Raw genomic sequence first — 24,235 nt, 5'->3', positions numbered from 1 at the left:
TCAAAGATTATATGCTGATTGTTCGTGTGATGGCACACTATGACAAAATGAAACACAACAACAACTTTCCTTATGTATAAATCTTTTATTGGATATTTGGACTTCCTAGATCTGGATTTTTCTGCCCACTTCTCCACTTCCTAAGAAGAGTCACCGATTTGGGCTTCAGTCCAGTCCAGACCAGTTGTGGTTACTGGTAATGCTGTTACTGTCCATTTTAATGCTTTTAAACTTGGTCCAGTTCTTCCAAACCAACTGTTTCCAACAACAATGGTACAAGGACAAACAATGGCAGCGCTGATGTACAAAGAAAAGGCTGTTGGTAAAAGCATCAGTACCAGTTGGCGGTTTTCTTTAACAACTAGAAACTCTCAAAACTGTTCACGTGTTCTTCGTAAAACATAAATTTTTCAAATACACTTTAGTTGTACATCATTTAAAACACAAAACACTAAACCTCAAATAACAGACGAATAAACTGACTTCACATCCCTGTGCATTCCAACATTTTCTGCACCTTTACCCTGAAAGCCACTTCATTAAACCACAAACATCACACATTCACATCAAACTTCTGCACAGACCAGAAGAACTGCAGTTTACTGTGGGTGACAATTAACTCAGGTTGAATGAATATATGTTAACATATGTAGTCTTCATACATGAAACGAAATGTTGGGTGAACCAACCTTTGCCCCTGCACATTTGTGGCAGAGGAAAGTTTAAAAATGTGTTGATAAAGAAAAATTCAACAGTATATTTTTTTCTTCTGCTTTTCCTTTTAAAAATTGCCAGACCTTTGGGAGATGAAGAGCAATATGGTTGCCATAGTTTGATGATTTGTGGCTCAGTCACACTGGAGGACAGAAAATTGAACAGCAACCTTGCGACTAGGAAAAAAAGTGGTGGTTGGCCGATGATTGAATATATTTTTTATTTTTTATTTTGCTGTCAGAGACACTCCTCCAAGCAGCCATTTCAAATGCAACGAGATTGCAAGTTCATTGCACACAGTTTAAATAATTTTGGTGGCACTGCGGTCTCTGACCACTCTAGAGTGACCGTAGCATTAAATTTGTGTTGTGTGCAAACTTTAAAAACTCTTATTTATTAGAGCTTTTGTTCCCCCCACTGTGCTCTTGCGGTTATTAAACCCGCTATAAACATGAACATCCTTCTAGACACCTTTTCTTTTTGGCTTTTACTTTCTCTTCCAGTCTTTAAGGCACTCGCTGGTGGCAAAAAGAAGGCAGAAACAAGCAAGAGTTGGTGAAAGATAGGAGACAGTGAATCCCGATTATAATGAGGTCTTATCATATAAATGTAAATTGAGCACAGGGTTAGTTCAGAAAAGCCACAAAGCCAAGCCAGCTCTGCTGCGCATCCAGTTGGCTTGTCTTTCATATGGTAGTTTTTTAAGCTGCTGTAAGGTCCCAGAATGGGCAGGAGGCAGAAATTACCTTCTTTCACTGTAGTGACTGAAATGTATTTGTAAAATCAGACTGAGCTCTGACCTCAGTAACACAATGGGAAACAGAGCTCAAACATTTCTAGCTAAAGTGGCTTTTAAAAGCCGGTCAAATTTTGCTTCGTGCGTTCCATTTCTTAACATCTGAACTGAAAAAAACCTTTAAAAGATTAGAAGTTCCCCATTTTACACAAAACTGCAATAACAGTCCGAGAAAATTCCACACACAGCACTTTGAGTGTTTTTGGTACCAAAGTGGTTCAAAGAAATCAAAGTGAAAACAAGCTAAGATGCATTTATATCTGGTGGTCATCTGGTGCCAGATTCTTATCAGAGCTTTGCAGTGTTTCCATCAAGTACCAGAGACACTGCACTGGTTGTATTGCTCCACAGATTAAAGTTGCAGTTTGCGAGGCTTGAAACACAAGAAATAAACATCTCCTGAAAAACGACCACACAACTTACAAACTGCACATTAAATCTTTGATAATAAGTCGAGCTCTCATCTCAAGATCATCGTCTGGGTTCAGGAAGAAAAGAATATTGCAGATGTATCATGATTTTGTGTTGGCAATGAATAATGTGCAGCAAAAGAAAAAATAAGAGTTCATTTAAACTTCTGTGGTGTAACAGCACTTTTTTGATTTACGCAAACATATGAACAAACAGTGAATGGGAATATGCCGTTTTTGTTCCTCTTATTTCACAGCTGACACGTTTCCTCACTGCCCTGCAAACTATTTTTGAAAATACTGAATCTTTTAGGGAGTTGTTAGCATGTATATTCCTGCAATACTGGGATTGTACAACTTTGCAGACTCAAAGTAGAACATGAATGTCAGAGAATATGGAAGATTTAAAATGCTTAAACAAAAAACACTCCTAAGTGTTTAGTTTTTGACTGAAGGTGCTTCGGGCTGCTCCATCATTGCCCAAGCGGTCACCATAGTGGATGGATCCAAGTTTGAGCTGGCACAGATTTTAATATCTGATCACATGTTTATTTTAGCATTAAATTAAATGTTTTTGTTATTGCTAATTATTTTTGAAGACTTTAGATGCAAAAGCCTCTAAGCACCAGAATGCTAGGAAGCTACTATTGTGTAGTTGTCCTTTCAAACCCACACTGAACACATTGTGTTGGTAAAAATCGACACCCCACTTTGGCAGGAAAAGCCCACATGTCCACAGCACCACCAATGAGAAGATGCAAATCAGGTCATGTGATTTTCCAACAGGACATTTCTTAGTTTGTTCAGGCCAACTTCACGCACTTTTACATGCATGTCTCAAATTACTTGACATGCAGGATGTAGGAGTTTGCCCAACAGGTCTATGTGTTTGTAGACTTTGAAAAAGTTTTCGACAGCACTCGTGGGAGTGTCCTGTAGGGTCATGAAGGTTATCAGGTCCATGTAAAACTGAAAAAGTTGTTAATTTTGATTAATTTTTTATACATCATTATTTGACAGGAATTTCATATTTATCTTTATTCTGAACAAAGTGTAGTGTATCTGTGTAGGTTCTCAGTCCTCTTTTATATATTAGTCCAACTCCCATGGTAGTATTCTTTCAGAATACCATGACCTCGACTTCAAGAAGTCCAGTCGCCTTTTTTCCAAACTCTTAAGTGCAAGGTGTAGTTATTGTTTGCTGTGACGGTTTTGACATTTTTATAGACTGTTGACATTTTTTGTTTTACCAGCCTTAGTTGTTCTTTTAGTTGTTTTTACTGTCTTACTGTGTGTGGTGGGACGTGGTCTGCAGCGCAGCCGCGGGGGGAGGCAGATGCACATGAGCGGCATCCACAATCATGCCTCACCGGTTTAAAACAGATGAACGGCCTGTCGTTGTTGGTGTGTGTTCGACTGGCGGCTGAAAAGATACAGCAACCAGTAATAAAGTATGCTGAAAGGTGTTGAGATGTGTGTCAACACCTTTCATGTGTCGTGCATCGTTTGCATTGTGTTATTCTCTTTTATATGTTATTCCATCATTGTTGTGCGTTTTACTTATTTTAGTTGCATTTTAGTTTGTAAAGCACTTCATGGAGCATGAACTGTTGGAATTGTGCTAAATAAATAAACTTGACCTTGATTTAGATTGTTGCATATCACTTTTCTGATCTTAAATTACATATTATGGATTTTTTCCAGCTTCATCTTTAATGATTATTTTAAACGTTTCCTATTTTTTGTCCCAAAACGTGGAAAAAAACGGTACAGTTGATCCAACTTTCATATTTACGAATAAGCCATTGCACTGCACTGATAAAACATTTAAAGCAAAACATATCAGGCAGAGGTTTGTGAACCTGAAGTTTTCAAGTTTAGTTTATATGTTTAAGAGATAACTGATAGTGCTTACATTTATTAAACGTTTTTTTTTTAAAGTGTTTCTTGGGTTTGTATGCTTTTTAAATCTTCCATACGATAAGGATGAAGGTGAAAGACTGTTCAGAGGCACAATCCATGTGCTGCCAGGTCTCATTTAACTGACTCCATGCATTATCCTTTACTCATCCTTTAACTCTGATAACAATATTAATGCATAATCCAAAAAATAGAGGCCATAACAAGCAGATTTATTTCATTTTAACACTTTACCACCTTAAATTTGAAGCTTTTTTCAAAGATCCTGTGATACCCTGTCTTCAGAAAACATGAAAGTAAGCAGACCTTCTCTTGCATGTGGACTTGAACAGAAAAATGGAAAACAAAAGCAGTTATTTTTGCAAGGGGTACGGCAAAAGAAGTGAAACTGTACAGATTATAAAAGCAAAAATCACGCACAAACATAACAATTTTGGCTGTTCACATGATTAGGCTGTTGTGATTCTTTTTGCTTTTTTTTTGTTGTTGCAGTAAATAAAAAAGCCGCTTAGCTAAAAACAAATAAACAAAAACAAATAAAAAAAACCCCACTTTTACACACACCCTCACAGACAGTTTGCAAAAGAATAAAACTAAATGGTACCATGTCAGTCCATTAAAAAGAAACATTTCATGTTGGATATGCAAAGCCTCTGCCTAAAGCCTGCACACAAACAAACAAACCTAAACAAACTAAATGAAATTATTCAGCTGTGAGTCACAAGCACAGTATCATCAGCATAGAAACACATACTGCTGCTAACTGTAGAGAAAAAACTACATTTGGCCACGATACAAGGGAAAAAAACCTGCTGCTTTCTGGGTTTATATAACTCCTCGTACCCCGAATTCACTGTCCTTTGTTCCTCCATTGAGACCCCTGATTGGTCAGTGGTGTGTACCGTAGAGTAGAGTTGGACGATATAAGATTTTTTCATATCACGATATGTTTTTTTCATTTCAGGCTATAACGATATCTATCACGATATAAGCCAAATAACTATATTTGTAAGATTTAATGTGCCGTTGCTCACAAGAAAAATGTGAAATAATCAGCAGCTTGTTTTTATTTAAATATTGGCACTTGTGCTGTACGTAACAAGTCACGTGACGTGACGCTGCGGCTGTGATTGGTTCGGCTCTGCGCTACTTAATTTGGATTGGCTGGGTTTATTTTTTTTTATTTTTATTTTTTTTATTTTTTTTTTTTAGAGGACAAGAGCAGCGATGTCTATCGCGATAGTTTAATTTTTCTATCGAGAAAAAGTTATATCGCGATACATATCGTTATCGTTCTATCGCCCAGCTCTACCGTAGAGGTTTTCCCATTTTATTCAAACTTAATCTTGTATACTTTAGGATGAAATTCACCCCACATCCACAGTTTCCAGACTTCAGAAAGTGGTCAGAAAAGGTGCCCAAAGCAGCTGCACTTCCAAAAAAGAGCAGAGTACCAAAAAGGACATATTTGGGAATGCCTCATTTTCATGCTCATTCTTCAAAAAAATCCCAAAATCTGAAGCCTTCATTTCTTGTGCGGCACGTTTTTCCTTCAGTCCTTACATGATGAAATTAAAATTTGTGGCACATTGAAGCCAAATACAGAAACAACAAGGTCCGAGGAGTACACCAACGTACATCCCAGGTACAATTAAAAAAATAACTCTGATTTCACACAACTTTCATCTGTAATCACATCGCGCCATTTCACATCTCTCCTCGCAATCTTTTTTGAGATTAGTAGATATCAACACTTTAGTTTCCACCACTCCGGGTGTACGTTAACACTTTCCTCACCTCTCCAGACGTCCCATAACTCCTCCCCCTTTAGTCCTTCCTTTGGATCCACCGACCAATCCCCTCACCCCTGCCAAATACTTCAGTCATTACATGATTAAACATTCAGTGGAGTCCGTGAGCTCGCCATCCTTTGAGTCCTTGTGTTGAAAACAAAATCCTGTATTTTAGCATCCATAAGCTCCTCCCCCCGAACCCTCCTCGAGGTCTGGCGTCAAAGGTCGGTGACCTTATTCTCTAGGGCGGCAGCGACCTGTTGAAGGCGAAGGGTGAGCTGTTTGTTCTGGGCTGCTGGGTCCTCGTCCAGCGACTGGATTATCTGAAAGAAAAAAAAAATTAAAACTGAAGCATATTTACGTCAATATGTGTAAAAGGTTTTATAGTTAATACAAAAAAATCCTCTGAGTAACTATAACCAGACGGAAAATCTTTCTTGTGCCGCCATCTAGTGGCTGTTTTATCCCAGCATTAAAAAAAAAATGCAACGCTATATTAGAGGCAGATATATTAGATTTACTGGTTTACGCCTAAACTTAAAATTGAAAGCACTCTGTGGTACTCTCTTCGAACAGAAATCGAACAGAAAAAACAATATTTGGCAAATATGAGAGAAAAATCTGTTGCTTTTTAGGCTTATTAAACTTAATGCATCTTGATCACTCACTGAAGTTTTTACCAACACTGGAAAAGTTTGTTATGAAAATAGTCGATATCAGTCCAGTGAAATAATAATCTGGATTTCTGTACAACTTATTTTAAGCTTAAATAACAATGATAACAGCTCTCTTCCCCCTTGTAGCTCATGGATTCAGCACACACAACAGCACAAAGGTAGATAAATTGAAGACAGCAGCTCTCACCACATCGTAGTACTTGCTGGCAAACTGGTACAGTTGATTTAAGGCCACCTGGGTGTTCAGCTTGTCTGTGTGTTGCTACAAAGGAGAGAGTATGAGCACAGTTCAGACAGGTGCTGCATCTACTTTCAAGTCTTAAGAAACATTTTTGAAGCTTTGCACACTTTTGATACTCAGAGGTTAATTAAAATAAAAATAAATGGATCCAAGTCTTAACTGGATGGAGCTGCTCAGGATTCAACCAATGTTGAATGTGTAGTTTAGCAAATAGTTAAAATTGACTTGCTGCATTTTATATTCCATACTGATGCTCTACACCGAAAGCCACTTCATTAGGTACACCTGTTCAACTGCTCATTAAGGCAAGTCTCTAAATCAGCCAATCACATGGGAGTATCTCAGAGCCTGTAGGCATGTGGATGTGGTCAAGATGAACTGCTGAAGTTCAAGCTGATTATCAGAATGAGGAAGGTGATTGAAGTGACTTTGAACATAGCCAGAAGAGTCTGAATATTTCAGAAATTAATGATCTGATAGGACTTTGTCACACAATCATCTCTAGAGTTCACAGAAAAATAGTCAGAAAAAGAGAAAATGTCCAGGAAGCGGCAGTTCTCTGCCCGTTGAGGTCAGAGGAGAATCACCAGAAGCCTTCCAGCTGATAGGAAGACAACAGTGACTCAAACAACCACTCGTTACAACCACAGTGTGCAGAAAAGCATCTCTTAACATGTTAATCCTTAAAGCAGATGGGCTACAGCAGCAGAAGACTACACCGGGTGGTGCCGCTCCTCTTGGTAAAGAACAGGAAGCTGAAGCAGCCGACAAATCTGCAGCGGCTGTGCGATGCCATTGTGTCAATGTAGACGAGTATCTCTGAGGACAGTTTGCAGCACCTTGTCGAATCTGTGCCACAACGAATTAATGCAGATTGAAGGCAAATAGAAGATTCAACCCAGGACTGTCAAGGTATACTGTATAATCTTGTATAATCTTCACCTGTTAGTTACTATAAGTAGTAACTACTTGCACATGCACTGCAGAGGGATGAAACATGCAACAAAGCACAAACAGAGGTGGGTTCATACCCTGGACACCTCAGCGAGGTGCGTGTTCATGTCCTGGTCACTGACTGGAACCATCTGCCTGATGCCCCTGTAGTAACTGTGGAAAGAGAAACAGTCAAAACAAACTATCAGGTGGTTTCTGTGAGTTCAATCACGCAGTGGATCATCAGACGGCTGTCCTGATTAACCATTGAGGGTAATTGAACCCCGTAAAACATCCTGAAGGTGATGTTTTACGGGGTTTTTCAAACAGCCTCCAAGCTCAGCAGCCGTGATTTCACCAAATATTAGAAAATCCAAAAGGACTGAAGCAAACATCTGTCAAACCACACCGACAAGAGCCATCAGTACAAAAGAAATGGTTAGTGATGCATGAAAAGACATTTGAGAGCTCACATTTTTACATTCAAACACACTGCCATTTTTTTAAATTTCACTCTGCTGTTCAGCCAAAACACCATTTCATATACACACACGTTTCCTCTCTGAGGATATTTAGAAGTTTAAACTCACTCGTCGACCATCTTCTTGTACGTGGAAATCTCTTTTGCATAGAGTAGCTTGTTGCTGGGAGACTCCTGCAGCCAGAGAGAGAAAATAGATGAGCATGTTTGTATGAACACGACAAAAAAAAAAAAAAGTGGTAAATCTGCCTCCTCGTCATCAAAAAGTGTGAAAATGTAGCTTTCAGTTCAAGAAAAACACTCAAATAACAGAAGATTTCCCTCTACCTCTCAAAACGTTCCTGTCACAATGTCAGTGTGCACAGAAAGCAGGTTTTTGTAAATACCAACCAAAAACTACACTGCACTTAAAATGCCACCTCTGGCTGTAAACACAGAAGTCCCGCCCACCCGCAATTCAAATCTTATGTTAACGAGGGGCAGCCAATCAGAAGAAAGCTAGTTAAAAAGGAAAGTGGCTTTAAAAGTCTAAACAGTCTTTACTGCGATTACAAGACAGAGAGCTGACTTTCACTTCAGCGTCCTCTCTGTTGTTGATTTGACAACCATAAATTGCCTGAAAGAATCTCTGGTTGCTTCAGCAATCACAGAAATCCACCGAGCATAACCAAATATCTACTTTAATACATTTTAAATGACGGCAAAAAGTGGACATCATCTGACTCTCTGGGGCTCTGAGGTTCTTCTCTTGTGTCCAAAACAGAAATTTACTGAGCTGATAAATAAATGGATCGCATATTTGGTTTAAAATAGCAGGAAATTGCTGAAATCAGAGAAATTGCAGCGGGTAGTTGTGGTTGTAATTGAAAAATGGCCCAGATCGCTTCTCTCTCAGAGACATTCACAGGGTTACAAACATGGCGCTCTTTGAACGGACTGATTCTCACTCTGCTCAGCTTGTGCTCCGTCTTGGTGCAGGCGTCCATGAAGGTCTGTGCGATGACGTGCAGCGAAGCATCCACCACCTCCGTCACGTGGACGTCGAAGATGAAGTGAGGGTTCCTCAGGATGTTCACCCAGAACCGCATAGGCAGGCTGAGGACACACAAAGACATCTGCTGCTTAAAGTCACGACTCTGGAATATTTTTCTTATTTGTTGTTGACCTGTTCGTGGCAATCATATTTCATTTCGGTTGTTTTGGATGTCAGTACTGTAATTTTGTTCGTCTTTAGTTTTGGATGTCTATTGCCATTTTGTGTCTCTTTTTAAGAATTTTGTGTTCAGTTTATTTGTCTTTAAGTTGGTTTTGACCTGTTCGTAGATGATACAAGTCTTATTTGGGTATTTTTGTGTCTCTTTGTGGTCCTTTGGTCCTCTGTTTTCTTGAGTCCTTCTGGATGTGTTTGTGGTTAGTATGTGTTTTACTTTGGTTATTTTGGATTTCATGAAGGTAATTTTACTTTACATTGTTTTGGATCTCTGGAACCAATTCATGTTTCATTTAATACGTTAGTTTCTCTCTGTGTTTATCTTCAAACTTTTGTGTTTAATTTTAGTCATTTTGCATCTTTTTGTGGCCGTTCTTTATCTTTAAAGTGAGCATTTGGTTCCATTTTTGTGGTTTTTGCCACATTAGTATTTTTCTTCTTTTCGAAACCAACTTGCATCTCATTTTTGTTGGGTCATGGTTCTTTGCAGCTCTTTCCGGATCACTTTGTAAGTCCATTCAGCAATAGTTGGCCAAAAAACAAGAATTCTGTTTTTGTGATAAACCAAAAAATAAAATTTGCCAGAGTACGAGCTGAAAATGTGAAGCGATGGATCCGAAAGCTCGGCAGGTGGAGCAATGCTTACTAGGGATGGGTATCGTTTAGGTTTTATCTGATACCAGTACCAAACCGGTACTTTTGAAATGGTGCCGGTGCTTAAACGGTGCTCGAACCGGTGCTCGAACCAGTGCTTAAAGAATGGAGAACACACACTTTGTCCAAAAACTTCTCATGTTTAGCTGTTTTCCACTTTTTCTTTGGTCATTTCAGCCTTTTTGGCCAGGGTGAAGGGAGTATCTGCCATCAAACAAGAAGACAGCCACATGTAACTACGACAGTGTTTGCTAGTTCACCTTACATGCATTAATGTAATAACGTGGTCAGCTTACTCAATGTAAACTACACATGAACAGCAATAAGCTACTCACGCAGAGAAGAACGGCTGCTGCTGCCATCATCATCTGTCATCATTTCTGCTACACTGGCAGGGCTAGGGGCCAAGACTGTACTCTTTGGGTTCTTGGGGGATGTTGCTAACTCCGGGTCCGATAACAGGCACCACACCCGCAGTAGATGTGCACGGTGTGAGGTCTCGCAGCAAGCTATCAAATACGGCGCATTTCTCGGCTTTTAAAAAAACGCTATGCGTCGCCAGGTGTTGCACAGTATCAGCTTAAAGCACTTGTTGCAGGCTGCTGAGTTTGCATCTTTTGCTGTGAAGTACAGCCAGACTTTGACTTCACTTTGGGAAATTTTAATCTGTAGCTCTGCTCTAAAAGAACGTACGTACCTGGGCCCGCCTACTACGCTTGCAAAGGTAAAATGATTGGCTAGAATTCAAAGTGTATGACATCTCAGGGGGAAAAAAAGCACCGAAATGTGCGCTGCTTTTCGGTCTGGTTACTATAGTTTATGTCAGAACCGGTGCCATTACCGGTACCCATCCCTAATGCTTACTGTAGTAGATGCTCAGTTTCAGACTTCAGGATGTAGCCGACGCTCCATTTCCCTTTACTCCTCCTTCTCTCCTTTCATCCCCCCACCCTCACTGCCTCCCCAGACCATAACCCCCATCAATAATTCACCAGAACTGATAAATATTTCATTTACCAACTTGTTCAGATGTGTGTGTATGTGTGCCTCTGATGATTGACAGGCTTAGCTCAAGGCCAGTTTGAAAACAGAGAAGTTTGGACTTAAAAAAAAAGAGGAAGGGAAAAAAAAAAAAAGCAATCTCCCCATCTCTCTCAGTTTCTCTATCCTTCTCCGTTGTCTCTGCTCCGTCATCGTTTATCTGCCCTGATAACAGCCTGTCAATTAAATCAGGCTTTTATGTGGTCCACGGCCCGGTTTAGAAGTGACGAGGACATAATTACTCCCTCCTTTGACTGATGAAGTATCTCACACACAGACACACACACACACAGAGCAGTGAAGCAACATAATTATTTCTCTTAGCTGGTTTTCTTTGCAGGTTGTATCTCACGCCGGGATTCTCAGCAGCTTTGAAGATGAGCTGAATCAGCTCATCTTCTGAGGCCTTTACTGACAGCATGATCCACATGAAGCCGTTAGAACAGTTTCAGGCCCACAGATCACTCATTCAGACGTTTCTTGTCGCCAGCATTTAAATCTCACAGTACATGATATCATCCTAGACCCAAAACAGCGGTGTCAGACTCAAAATCTGATCAAGTGGGCCAAGTTGACAAACAAACAAACACCTCTCTAAATGTTAACCTTTCTTATGTTACCGTCAAATGAGGGAAAACAGAGGTCGGAGACTGCAGCAAGACCTAATGATGGTCCCTCTGTGCATTGAAGTCGGGAACCAGGTCTGCGACCTCTAAGTTATCGTCTTCAAAGCATCAAAATGGCAATAAACGCAAATACCGATGCAATAACACTGCTCGGCAACCTTATATAGGAATAACACCAGAATACAATCAGCTGGCAACCAGTTGAGTCGAGTTCCCTTTTGCACAGAGCTGTTTCACAGATGAATTTTAGGTTACCTGGATAGCATACTTGGTGTTTTTGGTGAGTCTTTGTACCTGTTGGTCTTCCAGATGTGCAGCGTCTCCTCGTCTACATTGTCGTGTCTCTGCGCCTGCTCGTCCAAGAAATCGAAGAAGTATTTGACGGCCGGAGGGACGACGGAACTCGAGCACAGCACGCTGCGGAAGAAATTATCCACAAACTGCTGCAAAGTGCCCTGTAACACAAAGACACAGTGTTTTAAATGTATCTATTTAATATAGAAAAAAGGACCCTTCAGATTAAAAACATCTAAAAATTTAAATAAGAGTGTCCTGACAGTGCAATCAACAGAATTGCATCTGCTAATAACAAATACAAGCAGAAAAAACCCACAAATTAAGAAATATGAGAACTTCGTCATGTCTGCGAGTTTCAGCAGCAGAAACTCGCAGACATGACGGAAACATCTGCAGTGAAACTGCACAGCTGTACCTTAACAGACAGAAGCCTCGTCAGGTAGATCTCTGTGATTGCTTTGGTCATCGCTTTGTCCTTCATGCTGCCTCGCTTCGACTTCACCTCGTCAATTTCATCTGGCTGTCTCACCAGGTGGAAAGTGTTATCGTCCTCCAGCAGGGCATTTTCTGCAGGTGAGACAGGACTGCATGAAGTTGATGTGTTTTTTTCACTCATGTGCATTTAAAAGTTGCAGAAAAAGTGTGTGTGTGTGTGTGTGTGTGTGTGTGTGTGTGTGTGTGTGTGTGTGTGTGTGTGTGTGTGCGTGCGTGTGTGTGTGGACGTACTCTCTTCATGGCTGTCTTGGTGCTGGTGGAAAGACTGTGTGTGCAAAACTCTGGACAGCACCAACGTGGCGTTGTCTCGAACCTGTAAGACAGGAAATCGGTTAGAAATTGAGGGAAGTGATGATTTTCTGTCTCACTGCAGCGTTCTCAATAAACAAATTTTCCTTAAATGTCAGAAGGGAGAGTGGACTGGACTGGCGTTTTAATTCCTGCTGGTCTTCGTGCAGCACGAGTCTCGAGAGGCTCGCCATTTCTCTACGCTTCCACTTGTTGGTGATTTTGGTGCAGAAGTAAAGAGCTCAGCTCAACACAGAGAAACAGACATGATTAAAAACACCCAGAGAGCGCAGAGGGAACACCGACTTGCTCAGGACCCCAACATTCCTATGGAAGAGGTGAGGTGTACTTAGTTTTTCACATGACTTTAGTTTACATGTGAAAAAGAAAATCAATAACTGCACTGGTGCTGAACGGCACTAATCTACATTAAAATTGCTGTGCAAAAACATTTTGACCAAAATAAAAACAGACAAGTCCAAGAAGGAAACAACAAAGGTAAATAAAATAGATACATTTAGGATAGATGAGGAAAAGTTAATTGATTGCATGTTCTCTCCTTCCACAGTCCACATGTGCATTAAAGTAACTGGTGATTCTACACTGTGCTGAACGTGAGTGTGAATGGTTGTGTTTCTCTGAGTTAGCCCTGGCGACCTATCCACGATGTAACCTGACTCTCACCCAGTGAAAGCTGAGTTGGGCTCCAGCCCCACCGGATAAGCGCTTAAGAAACAGATGGATAAAACACGATAAAAGGTTAACGTCTGAACTGATTTAGGAGAAGATCCTTTTTCTGTGAGTCTCGTCTGCAGGCGTCCTGCATTGGATGGGCAGTAACACACTAATAATATTATTCATCTAATAATATAAAAAAATGTTTTTTTAAATGATGCCACATTAACACTTTTACCCAGGATTACCAAAGCATTCATGACCTCTGAGGAATGTTAATTGATTGGCTGAGGATCTAAATCTCTTTTATGCCCGTTTTGATAGGGAGAACACCGACCCTGTCCTGTCCCCTCTCCCCTCAACCGATCCTGCTCCAGTCCTGAGCACTCATGAGCTGAGGCGTGTGTTCCGGAGCATTAACACCAGGAAAGCGGCCGGGCCAGATGGAGTGCTGGGCCGGGTGCTAAAAGACTGTGCTGCGGACCTGGCGGACGTCTTCACCTCTATATATAACACCTCGTTGTCCTGTTCACTGGTACCATCCTGTTTCAAAGCAGCAACCATCGTTCCCATCCCAAAACAGTCAAATGTCACATGTCTGAACGATTTCAGACCTGTGGCACTCACCCCCATTCCCGCCAAATGCCTGGAGAGACTGGTCATTAAACACATCAGAGCTGCTTTTCCACCATCCCTGGACTCGCACCAGTTTGCATACAGGGAGAACCGGTCAACCGAGGATGCGATCGCCACAGTGCTGCACACATTACTGAAGCACTTGGAACACAGGAACACCTATGCACGGCTCCTCTTTGTAGACTACAGCTCGGCTTTTAATACCATCCGGCCATACAAACTCCGTCCCAAACTCCACCAACTGGGACTTAACTCCTCTCTGTGCAACTGGATTGTGGACTTCCTCACTAACCGTAGACAGAGTGTCAGAGTGGGTAAGAACACCTCTTCCACCCTTGTGGTCAACACCGGTGCCCCTCAGGGGTGTGTTCTGAGCCCTCTGCTATACACTCTCTTCACCCATGACTGTATTTCCTCCTGCGCGTCCAATCTCATTGTTAAGTTTGCAGATGACACTACAGTGCTCGGACTTATATCCAACAATGATGAGACAAACTATAGGACAGAGGTGCAACAACTAGAGTCATGGTGCCACGACAATAACTTGGTCTTAAACACCAAAAAGACCAAGGAGATCATTGTAGATTTCCGGAAGAGGGGTCATAACAACCATCTGCCTCTCTTCATTGGCAGTGAGGCGGTGGAGAGGGTGAGTAGTTTTAAATTCTTGGGGGTAACTGTGACCGAGGACCTGTCCTGGGGCAACCATATCACCTCAGTTGCACGGAAGGCCCAACAGCGCCTCTACTACCTGAGGAGACTGCGGAGTGCACACATTCCCAGATCTCTGATGTTGAACTTCTACAACTGTGCCATCAGCAGCGTTCTGACGTATGGATTTCTAGTGTGGTTCCCCAGCTGCACCAAGGCCGATCAGCAAGCACTCCAGCGGGTGGTGAAAGAAGCTGGCAGAATTATTGGAACAAGTCTGCCAGAGATCAGTAATATCTTCCCCACTCGCTGTCTGAGGAGGGTGCACAGTATCCTGCGGGACCAACATCACCCTGCGCGCCACCTTTTCCATCTGCTGCCCTCAGGGAGAAGGTACAGGTCTATACAGGCCAGAACATCCAGACTGGCCAACAGCCTGTATCCACAGGCTGTGAGGCTCCTGAACTCTCTGCCCCCCCTCTCACGGACAATAACCATATCCAACTTCTTAATAGCAATGAACTGGTCTGCATTGGTGCATCATATCTTTATTCTCTTCCCCCTCCTGCCCCCCCCCCTCTTTCTTAAATAGATAACTATCATATCTGATATCATATCTCACAGTACAATAATATTGAATGGGTTGCATTGTTGTATTTTGTCATGTTTCTCAGGTCTTTGTCTGAATTTCTACGAACATTATTGCTAAGGATTGTCTTATTGCATTGGAGTCACACTGGGTTAAATATGTACACTTGGGTTTTAAGGGGTATTTATTATTTTCTTCTTTTTTTTGGGTTGTATGGAAGCCCCAAACGCAATTTCATTGTTCTTGACAATGACAATAAATAAATACTATACTATACTATACTATACTCAGTGCATGTGATGAGTGTAATTCTTCATCTTGATGAGTAAAGACTTCAGTTCAGGGATTTCTGGGACAGTTTTCTCTTATTTGACGGCCTCATGAGACAAACAGGTAATTCTTGAGTGATGTTGGACTTTTTAAACCGCTCCACTGCATGTAGGACAGTTTCAGTCCACGGAGATGCATTTAACCTTGTTTGTACAGGATCACAGCAGCAGCGGTGGGAGGTGTGGCATCGCTGTGCTTGCTTGCAATTGACCTCATCTTTAACAAACAGCAGTTTAACCATCAGGAAATGACAGGAAGTGTTTGGTAATAAGACACTCAGCAGGATGAAGGAAAAGGGGAAACGACACAGGGCAGAAATAGGCATGTGCAGCAGGTGGAACTCACGTTGTAATGAGCCAGTGTGTTGAGTCTCTTCCAGCGTCCTTCCTTCTGGGATGTGAGGTCGAGGTCAGAAAGGATCTGACCCGTGGAGCCGGGACGCCACTCTGCAGGGACAAGCAGAAGGAAATTAACATGTAATTTAGCACAAAAGTGATGGTGTGCCAACCTGATCCATGTGTGTGAATCATTGTAGGTACAGTGGGATATGCTCCTACCATCACTCCTCTCAACACTTATTGTGTTCAATAGGTTGCCCAGTATTGGATATTTCTGATACGGGATGGGATAGGTCCAAAGTACCTGGGCTTAAATCTACACCTTGCGGATGATTCAGATGGTTTCTTACACACAGCTAAGAAAAAGGAAGTTATGCCCATAAAAATCTTGATTGGATGATCCATCAGTCAGACTGATCGACAAACCAAAGTGACCACAGGGCAGCCTGGCCGTGATAGATTCCCATGTTAGCAACATAAGACTAAATACTCCACAGAGAAAGAGGCAGACTGATGCCAGTTTATCTTGTTACCTTGGAAATGGTCACTTTGAAAATGGCTTTGGTCTCACAATCAGTTGTCGTCTTCAAAGCAACGTTGGCGCACCAAGATGGCGATAAAGTGGTATCAAGACTGAGGCAGCCTGCTAACAGTCTGCTATGGGTTTGTGAATGAATGCACTCAAATCGGCAATTACATGCAGTTGATTGATTTTTTGATTGAATCTTTATTTTGAACATGTTGAAAAAGTATAAAAAAAAAAAAAAATAGAATTAAAAGAGACAAATGAACAAAGCAAACAAAAGGAAAACGAGCAACCACAACTCCAAATAACGTCCATGTTCAAAAAGGAGCAGGAAGAAGCATAAGCTTATTTAATCCCACCCCTTTTCCACTATCTAGTATCAATAGACTACAGAAATACCTCCTTGTAATTACATTATATGTTATGTGTAATTTTTTTTTTTTTTAATATATACACATATATGTTTCTATCTATCCATACCTACGTATATACACACATACGCACATATACACATTTTCCACCCACCCAGTTCATTTGTGATAATAGAGTTATTTATTGTGATAAACAATCGTGGCTCAAGAGTTGGGAGTTCGCCTTGTAATCGGAAGGTTGCCGGTTCGAGCCCCGGCTTGGACAGTCTCGGTCGTTGTGTCCTTGGGCAAGACACTTCACCCGTTGCCTACTGGTGGTGGTCAGAGGGCCCGGTGGCGCCAGTGTCCGGCAGCCTCGCCTCTGTCAGTGCACCCCAGGGTGGCTGTGGCTACAATGTAGCTGCCATCACCAGTGTGTGAATGGGTGGATGACTGGATATGTAAAGCGCTTTGGGGTCCTTAAGGACTAGTAAAGCGCTATATAAATACAGGCCATTTATTTTTACCATAAACTGGCACTTTTAACTAAAACGTTCAGAGTCAAATTATTCTACAAATAGTCACGGTGACGAAGAATGGCCATCCAACTACAAAATGACACAGGCAACCAGTCCAGTTCCCTTTTGCAAAGAGACGTGTCCCAGACGAGTTGTGCTCATAGACCGATTCAGATAGTTTGCAACATGTCGGCAACCTGGATGGGTGAGGGTGAGGCACACTTAACCGCCAATCACCAGAATTACTTGTAATCGCTCGCTAACAGCAAAAAATTAAAAAAACAGCAACAAAAACACCCAAAACTTTAATCAACAGAAAGTAGAAGGCCCAAACACTAATGTACTAAGAACTAATGAAATCAAAGACCCGCTGAGTCGGTACAATCTTAATTCAGACATTTTTGTAAACATATTCAGGTTGCCTGTCAGCAGCAAACAAGCAATAAACAACAGAGTCCACAACCGACCCAGTTGGCTCCCAAATGACCTTTTGAAAAGCCCACAGCGTCATCAATTACCTGACAGCAAAACAATCAATAAAAGCAGAATGCAGCGCCCATCAGGCCGACCCAATCTAGCACCAGCTTAGGAACAAGTCAGCGATAGTTAACATGTGGTTAGGCGACTTTTGCCATCTTTGAAAAGTTTGTGGATGAAAAACTCTGGCAGGTACTCACATTCAGAAAAGCACTTAGCAGGAGATCAAATGATTATCATCAGTCTGTCATCACACCTCTATAGCAGCAGCATTACAACCTACTAAAGTCCGGGGAGAAGAAAATGGATTCTGTTTTGAATCTTGTGAGATTCCAGCTGTTTGCCGGATAAAAACTCTGCTGCAGTGGATGGAAATGCAGCCGTAGAAAGGACACATGCTGCTGAATATTACATCTTAAAACTTCCTGTTTGAAGTGGTGAATTATTCCTGTACTTTCATACCCAGCAATAACTGTTTGAAAGTTTACACGGCACACACTAGAATGGCTGTTATATGTGATTCAGCTGCAGTGGGAATTCTCTGTGGGATTAATGAAATTCTCTGTCTCAGGATGCTACGGGGTATTTAAGGTCAACCCTGAAATCCAGCTAATCCTTATTCACAGCACGTCTCACTTCCCTTATAGAAGCCTTGTAGTCTTTTAGTGGCCTGACAGACCTGTTTAAACATCACTGCAGCTTCATGCTTAATCTTTACAATCAAGTTAAAACATCTGGGTGTGTGGTATCTGGAGGGAGGGACTATTAAAGGGAAAGAAACACTTTTTTCCAAAACCTACATCTGTGTGAGGCTAATCTGATGTAGAGGATGACCTGTTTTCTCCTTGCAGTACTTAAACTGTCAGTGAAATGCAAACGTGAATCATTAACTGGCGATGAGTCGTTCACATTCTTTACAGAATTCTTTTATTTCTGCCACATTAGAGGGTTTTCCAGCATGAACGGCCTGCTGGACTAACATAGATTAGACCCTTTAAATTTTATTTATTTTTTAACCATTCAGAGATGCTCTTGCTGGTATGTTTCAGATCATAGCTCAGCAGGCCACAAACTGATGGCCAGAGATTCTCCTTCAGGATTTTCTGGTAGAGAGCAGGATTCATGTTTCCATCAACTACGGCAAGTCGTCCTGAAGCAGTGAAGAAGCCCCAGACCATCACACTACCACCACCATGTTTAGCTGCTGGTATGATGTTCTTTTTATGAAATGCTGTATTAGGTTTAATCCAACTCAAATTTCATAAAGAAAGTTCAGCTTTTGTCTCGCCAATCCACAAAGTTTTTCCCCCCAAACTTTTGGGGATCATCCAGATGTTTTTTGGTAAATATGAGACGAGCCTTTCTGTTCTTTTTGGTCAGCAGTGCTTTTCTCCTTGAACTCTCCCATTGTTGCCATTTTGCACAGTTTCTTTCTTATTGTTGAATCCTGAACTCTGACCTTAACTGAGAGGCCTGCAGTTCTTTAGATGTTGTTCTGGGTTCATTTGTGACTTCTTGGATGAGTCATGGATGAGCTCTTGGAGTAATTTTGGTCAGCCAGTCACTCCCGGGACTTTTCTTCATTTGTGGATAATGGTGCCGTGGATAGACTTTCCCATCAGTTTCTTAACATTGTGGCATGATCATGTCACTTTTTGTTATGTTTTAGTCTACTTCACCTTGTAAAACAGGTTCTAGTTTAGTGATTACTGGATTCACTCATAGTAATCTGATCTGTAGACTGACAGCTGTTCGAGGTGTGCAGCTCAGGAAAGGACACACGTGAGGAAAACAGGACTTATTTAGGTGACATTATAGTTTTAAGGTCTATCTAAAGGTCAAAAAAGCTAAATATTCTTTATATACTCCACCCCCACCACCACAAATATTGTTGTAACCCGGGAGTTTAAGATGCTGAACGCTGGGTGTAATAATCAATAATTTGTATTTTTCCTAGCTGCTTAATGATTGTTTTTGTTTCTTACCCAGTGCAACGCTCTCCACCTTTGGTCTCTGAGAATACGGCAGATTTCTGTACACCTGATCGATGATCTTCTCTTTCACCTGCAGAGCACAAAATTACAAATTCACCTGCCATAATGTCAACTCAAAACACAGACAATGATATCTCATTCACATTTATTAGCTGCAGAATATCGACAGACAGAAGTTTTGCAACTACCTCAAACTATTCTAGACATTCGATCAGTTTTAAGGACAAAGTGCAGGGTGGCAGGGAAAGATACGGCAAAGCTTCTCTTCGTTTTTAAACTCAGCCAGAGATCAAACAGTCCTGACGACAACGACCAAAAAAAAATTTAACTCTGAAAATAGAAGAAGATTCTCACCTGGGAGATTGTGTCACAGTTCAACACCTTCACCGGAGTCACATCTGGTCCCTCCCCATGCACCAACACCTGCAAAGTCTGACAGCACGAACACACCGGGAAGATGCAAGAAGGTAAAAGTGGAGCCACAGTGAAGGCTTGTTTTCATTATGCAACCAACGACCCAAAGCATGACTCATTCTGGAGCTGGGGGTCCGCTCTGATGGACAACTGACACACCTCCCTCTCCCTGGCTGCTGCTGCCATCAAACCGGTGAGATACATAATCTCTCCAACTTAACGTGTGTGTGAAGGAAGACTGCACACTGCGGTGCTTTTGTTCATACTGACCAGCACAGAGTACTCGACGTCATCTCCCAGCAGTCCCGTGTCGTTCAGCGTGTATTTGGCCTTCTTCATCTTGGCATCCACGGGACCCTTCTCAATCTGGTGCTTCAAGGCCTTGAACAGTTTGTACAGAGGCTCTCCTGCCGTGTCCTGAAACAGAGACATCAACGTCTTAAAAAAAAGAGTTAAGGTCTCATAAAAATCTAGTATCGTTCTTTTATAAATAAGCCATAACTCTCATCTGCGCTATTTACTATGGATTACCAAAGATTTCTAGTAGTAAAAACCCAGCAGTCCACTGACCCTAACATGACCATTGAATTTGTGTTTAAAATGTTTTTTGATTGATGTATACTAAGAACAATGGAAAAGTCCAATGAATCCAGTGAACATGAGAGAAAGACAATTGGCAGATTTACACAAAGTTTCTTGGAGCCAAGTCTTAATAACTGCAGATTCCAAGATGATCAGTTAAAAACAACTTTCCGGAAGTACAAGTTACACAGATGTGTCACTACTTTGCCAAGGTCTCAAAGAAGATCCAAACTGCCACTCTCGGATGATACGAAACTGGTTAGGATGCTGAGAAATAGCCCTGCTGGACAACAGCGTCACTGCCCACAGGAAAAGAGTTTTACATTACCGTGTGCTGAGAGAAAAATCTGAGCTGCCCTGAAATCGACACCTTCAAGGTCGACTGAAATTTTGTAGCTGCACACACGGATGATCTAAATGTCTTTGAGAAAAGTTTTATGTTTCGCCACAATGATGAGATGTATGTTTGAACACTGTTCCAACTGTCAAGGATGGTGGTGTAGCACCACGCTCTGGGTTGGTACACTGCACAAAGTCCAAAATCACCACTCATGCCCATGAGGAGTAGCTGTAAACTTCTGATCACAACTGTACGGGCCTTTAATTACTGATTCAATATTGACTGTTTGTGTTTGTGTGCTAGCCCTATGACAGACTGGGGAATTGACCACCCACTGACAGCTGGTAAAAGCTCCAGCATTCCCAACAACCCTGAGTTGGATAACTGGTTAAGAAAATATATCTATGTATATTTATTAATAACAAGTGTAACTGTTTACTAAAGTTAAATATCAATTTATACTGTATTTTTATTAACTGTGTTCATCATAATAGTAGAATTTAAGGTTTATTAAATATAAAAAGGAGACAAAGAAGGTTGTTTTCTCACTATTGAAATTATTAAAGTACTTATATTTTAAAATTTGTCAGTTTTCTCTGACAAATTATGCCAAACTGCCCCCCCCTCCAAAAAAAAGAAAAAGAAAAAGAAAACAAAAAAACCCATTACATACAGAATGAAAGACAAACAAAAGAGTTTTGAAAAAGGACTGCAGACCCTTTTGTATTATGTGGAAGCTTTGGATCTGTCAGGGTGTCAGTCACAACAGTCGTTTCTTTATTTTAGTTGTTAGTTGCAGGTTTTTTCTGCTTTTTGAACTGCTGAACAGATCTTTTTTCTTTATGTGAATTTTCACATTTTGTTTTCTTTGTGAAAAGTGAGAGGCAGTTTGTTATTCTTTTTTTGTCTTGTGGGTTTCCTGTTGTTCAGATTTAGTATCCTGCTGTTTGAATTTGAACTCTCTGGATATGTTCAACTTTTTAGTTTGGGTCATAAATACATTCACAGCACAACTGCTGGTCTCTATGAAAACATAAAGCATGTCCGTGGTGTAAACTTTCTCTGGAGCTGAAGCATGAACTGTGTTTATTATGAGTGGGTTAAATTATAGAAACTAATGCACAGCGTATCTGCAGCTGCTGTCAGAGTAAACAGCAAAAAATCCTAAATTGGTCAAAACAAAACACACACCAAGCACAAAATACAGGTTTAAGATCTGCTTTCAGTAGGAAGGAAAGTTTATTAGAGTCAATTATAACTGAGGAACAAAGAGGAGAGGCAGAAAAAAGCAGGAAAGAGAAACAGATCGAAGAGACAAGGACATAAAAACAAATCGAAGGAAAGGAATGAGTGACACGGAGTAAGTGAAAAAGAAAATCAGTGTTACCCTGAGGAACTGATAGAGGCAGATGGACATCCAATTACAAAGCATCCTTTCCACCACTGTCTCTGACCTAGATACACAAACAGAGGGAGACATTAGATCACTTTTCCATCACTACGACATTCACAGAATAAACCACCGAGTCTCTGTCCTGTCTTCACCTCCTGAGCATGAGTTTGGGGTTTTTGTTCTGCACATGCTCGTCCATCAGCTCCAGCAGCAGCGTCCTCATGATGTCCGTGTAATACTCCAGTTTGCCGTGCAGCGCCACCGTCAACAGAGAGGCGAAATAACCCCGAGACCGGGCGTTAAAGTCTGGACGTCTCTCCAGCGTGTGGATAAACTACACATATGACAGTAAATTTAATGATAATAACTACATGAATAGAAATAGATACAAAGACAGAAAAATAAGCAGGAAAATAAAAAAAAAAACTGAGCTGGAAGAATAATAATAATAATAATGGATTGGATTTATATAGCGCTTTTCAAGGCACCCAAAGCGCTTTACAATGCCACTATTCATTCACTCTCACATTCACACACTGGTGGAGGCAAGCTACAATTGTAGCCACAGCTGCCCTGGGGCAGACTGACAGAAGCGAGGCTGCCATATCGCGCCATCGGCCCCTCTGGCCAACACCAGTAGGCGGTAGGGTAAAGTGTCTTGCCCAAGGACACAACGACCAGGACAGAGAGCCCGGGGATCGAACCGGCGACCTTCCGGTTACAGATACGCTTCCCAACCCCCTGAGCCACGGTCGCCCATAAGAGAAAGAGGAAAATCCACTTCAAATCTTCAAACTCACATTTATGAGAAACGTTTTGCTGTTCAGCAGGTTGGAGAACTGGTTGAGTGCCTGAGCCACAGTGGCCCTGCGGGCTTCTGGGATTTGTAGTTTTCCCGTGATCATGGGGTCATTGGCGCCGTCCTTGGAGGGCAGGAAGAAATTTCGGTTGGTATAGGTTTTGTAGTCCAGGAAGGGGATGCGACCTTCGCTCAGGTCACTGGTGTGGTCTTCCATTTCAATCATGAGATCTGATAGAGACAAAAAGGAAAACCCATCAGAAAATGTGTGAAAACATGTTAAAACAAGAAGTAGTGCAGGAAATTAAAGCAGAAGGAATATTCTTTTCTTAATTTCTTCTTCTGCTGTATGTATATATTCATATATACTGCGACAATAATGTTTAGATCACACATTTCCAATAATCTGTTTATGTACTGCTCTAGTTACAGAGTTCCAGGCAGCTTTTCCACTCTTGGCTCTGTATGATGTCAATAAGAGTTGATATTGCTGACATCGCAGGTCAGAAGAAAACTGGCTTAAATAGAAAGGAGCCACCACAAACTGAAGGCTTCACTGAGGGTCAGGACAAGATAAAGAAGCATTATTTTGAACTGAGGATCATGCTAAGCTACTCTAGTGAAGTCCACACACTTGACTGTTTAAGAAGGGACCAGTGCATCTTGAATTTTTTCTCTTTATTTAAAATTTATTTGATTTACATTTTCAAAAGCTTTTCATGAGGCGTTCAGAGAACTTTGGTAATGTAGGCCCATGTCTCCATGCTTTCATATCTTGTAAATATGCAGAGCATTCACTTCATTAGAATGAAATCCTAATTTCATTTTATTTGAACCTCAAGATGCAATGGCACTCATGTAGAGAGACTTTGATTTCCAGCGTTGGTGCATCAAATGCAAATGGTTTGGTCTTATTGGACACTCAAAGCATGTGACACAAATTCCAATGCATTTTTCCAGCAGTCCCAATTATAACTTCAAGGAAGCGACATCCTCAGACTACACAAATCGAGGTGGCTGCTATTTAAAATGTGTATAAAGTGGTCT

At 41.3% G+C, this 24,235-nt stretch overlaps 1 protein-coding gene across 3 annotated transcripts in view; it reads right to left on the bottom strand.

Moving 5' to 3' along the window:
* Positions 1-65: 65 nt before the first annotated feature.
* plxnb2a.1 (plexin b2a, tandem duplicate 1) overlaps positions 66-24,235 on the bottom strand; it is a 230,569-nt gene continuing 206,399 nt past the window's right edge. For all 3 annotated transcript variants that reach the window (XM_085252985.1, XM_085252986.1, XM_085252987.1), the window contains 15 exons: positions 23,190-23,419; positions 22,542-22,723; positions 22,384-22,450; positions 20,345-20,491; positions 20,015-20,092; positions 19,652-19,730; positions 15,803-15,903; positions 12,520-12,601; positions 12,209-12,360; positions 11,791-11,951; positions 8,913-9,060; positions 8,075-8,139; positions 7,583-7,658; positions 6,498-6,572; positions 66-5,956 (listed from right to left, as the gene is read on the bottom strand). In XM_085252985.1, the coding sequence (XP_085109111.1) occupies positions 5,852-5,956; positions 6,498-6,572; positions 7,583-7,658; positions 8,075-8,139; positions 8,913-9,060; positions 11,791-11,951; positions 12,209-12,360; positions 12,520-12,601; positions 15,803-15,903; positions 19,652-19,730; positions 20,015-20,092; positions 20,345-20,491; positions 22,384-22,450; positions 22,542-22,723; positions 23,190-23,419 (1,748 nt within the window). In that variant the 3' untranslated portion in view covers positions 66-5,851. The remainder of the gene's footprint in view (positions 5,957-6,497; positions 6,573-7,582; positions 7,659-8,074; positions 8,140-8,912; positions 9,061-11,790; positions 11,952-12,208; positions 12,361-12,519; positions 12,602-15,802; positions 15,904-19,651; positions 19,731-20,014; positions 20,093-20,344; positions 20,492-22,383; positions 22,451-22,541; positions 22,724-23,189; positions 23,420-24,235) is intronic.

This window comes from Mchenga conophoros, linkage group LG17 (assembly GCF_057382185.1).
Source record: "Mchenga conophoros isolate Kocher_MC1m ecotype Shallow Benthic linkage group LG17, M_conophoros_male_GT1.1, whole genome shotgun sequence".
NCBI classification, from domain to species: domain Eukaryota; kingdom Metazoa; phylum Chordata; class Actinopteri; order Cichliformes; family Cichlidae; genus Mchenga; species Mchenga conophoros.
The sequence above is the reverse complement of the archived record's forward strand: the minus strand, read 5'-3'. Positions and strand labels throughout refer to the sequence as shown.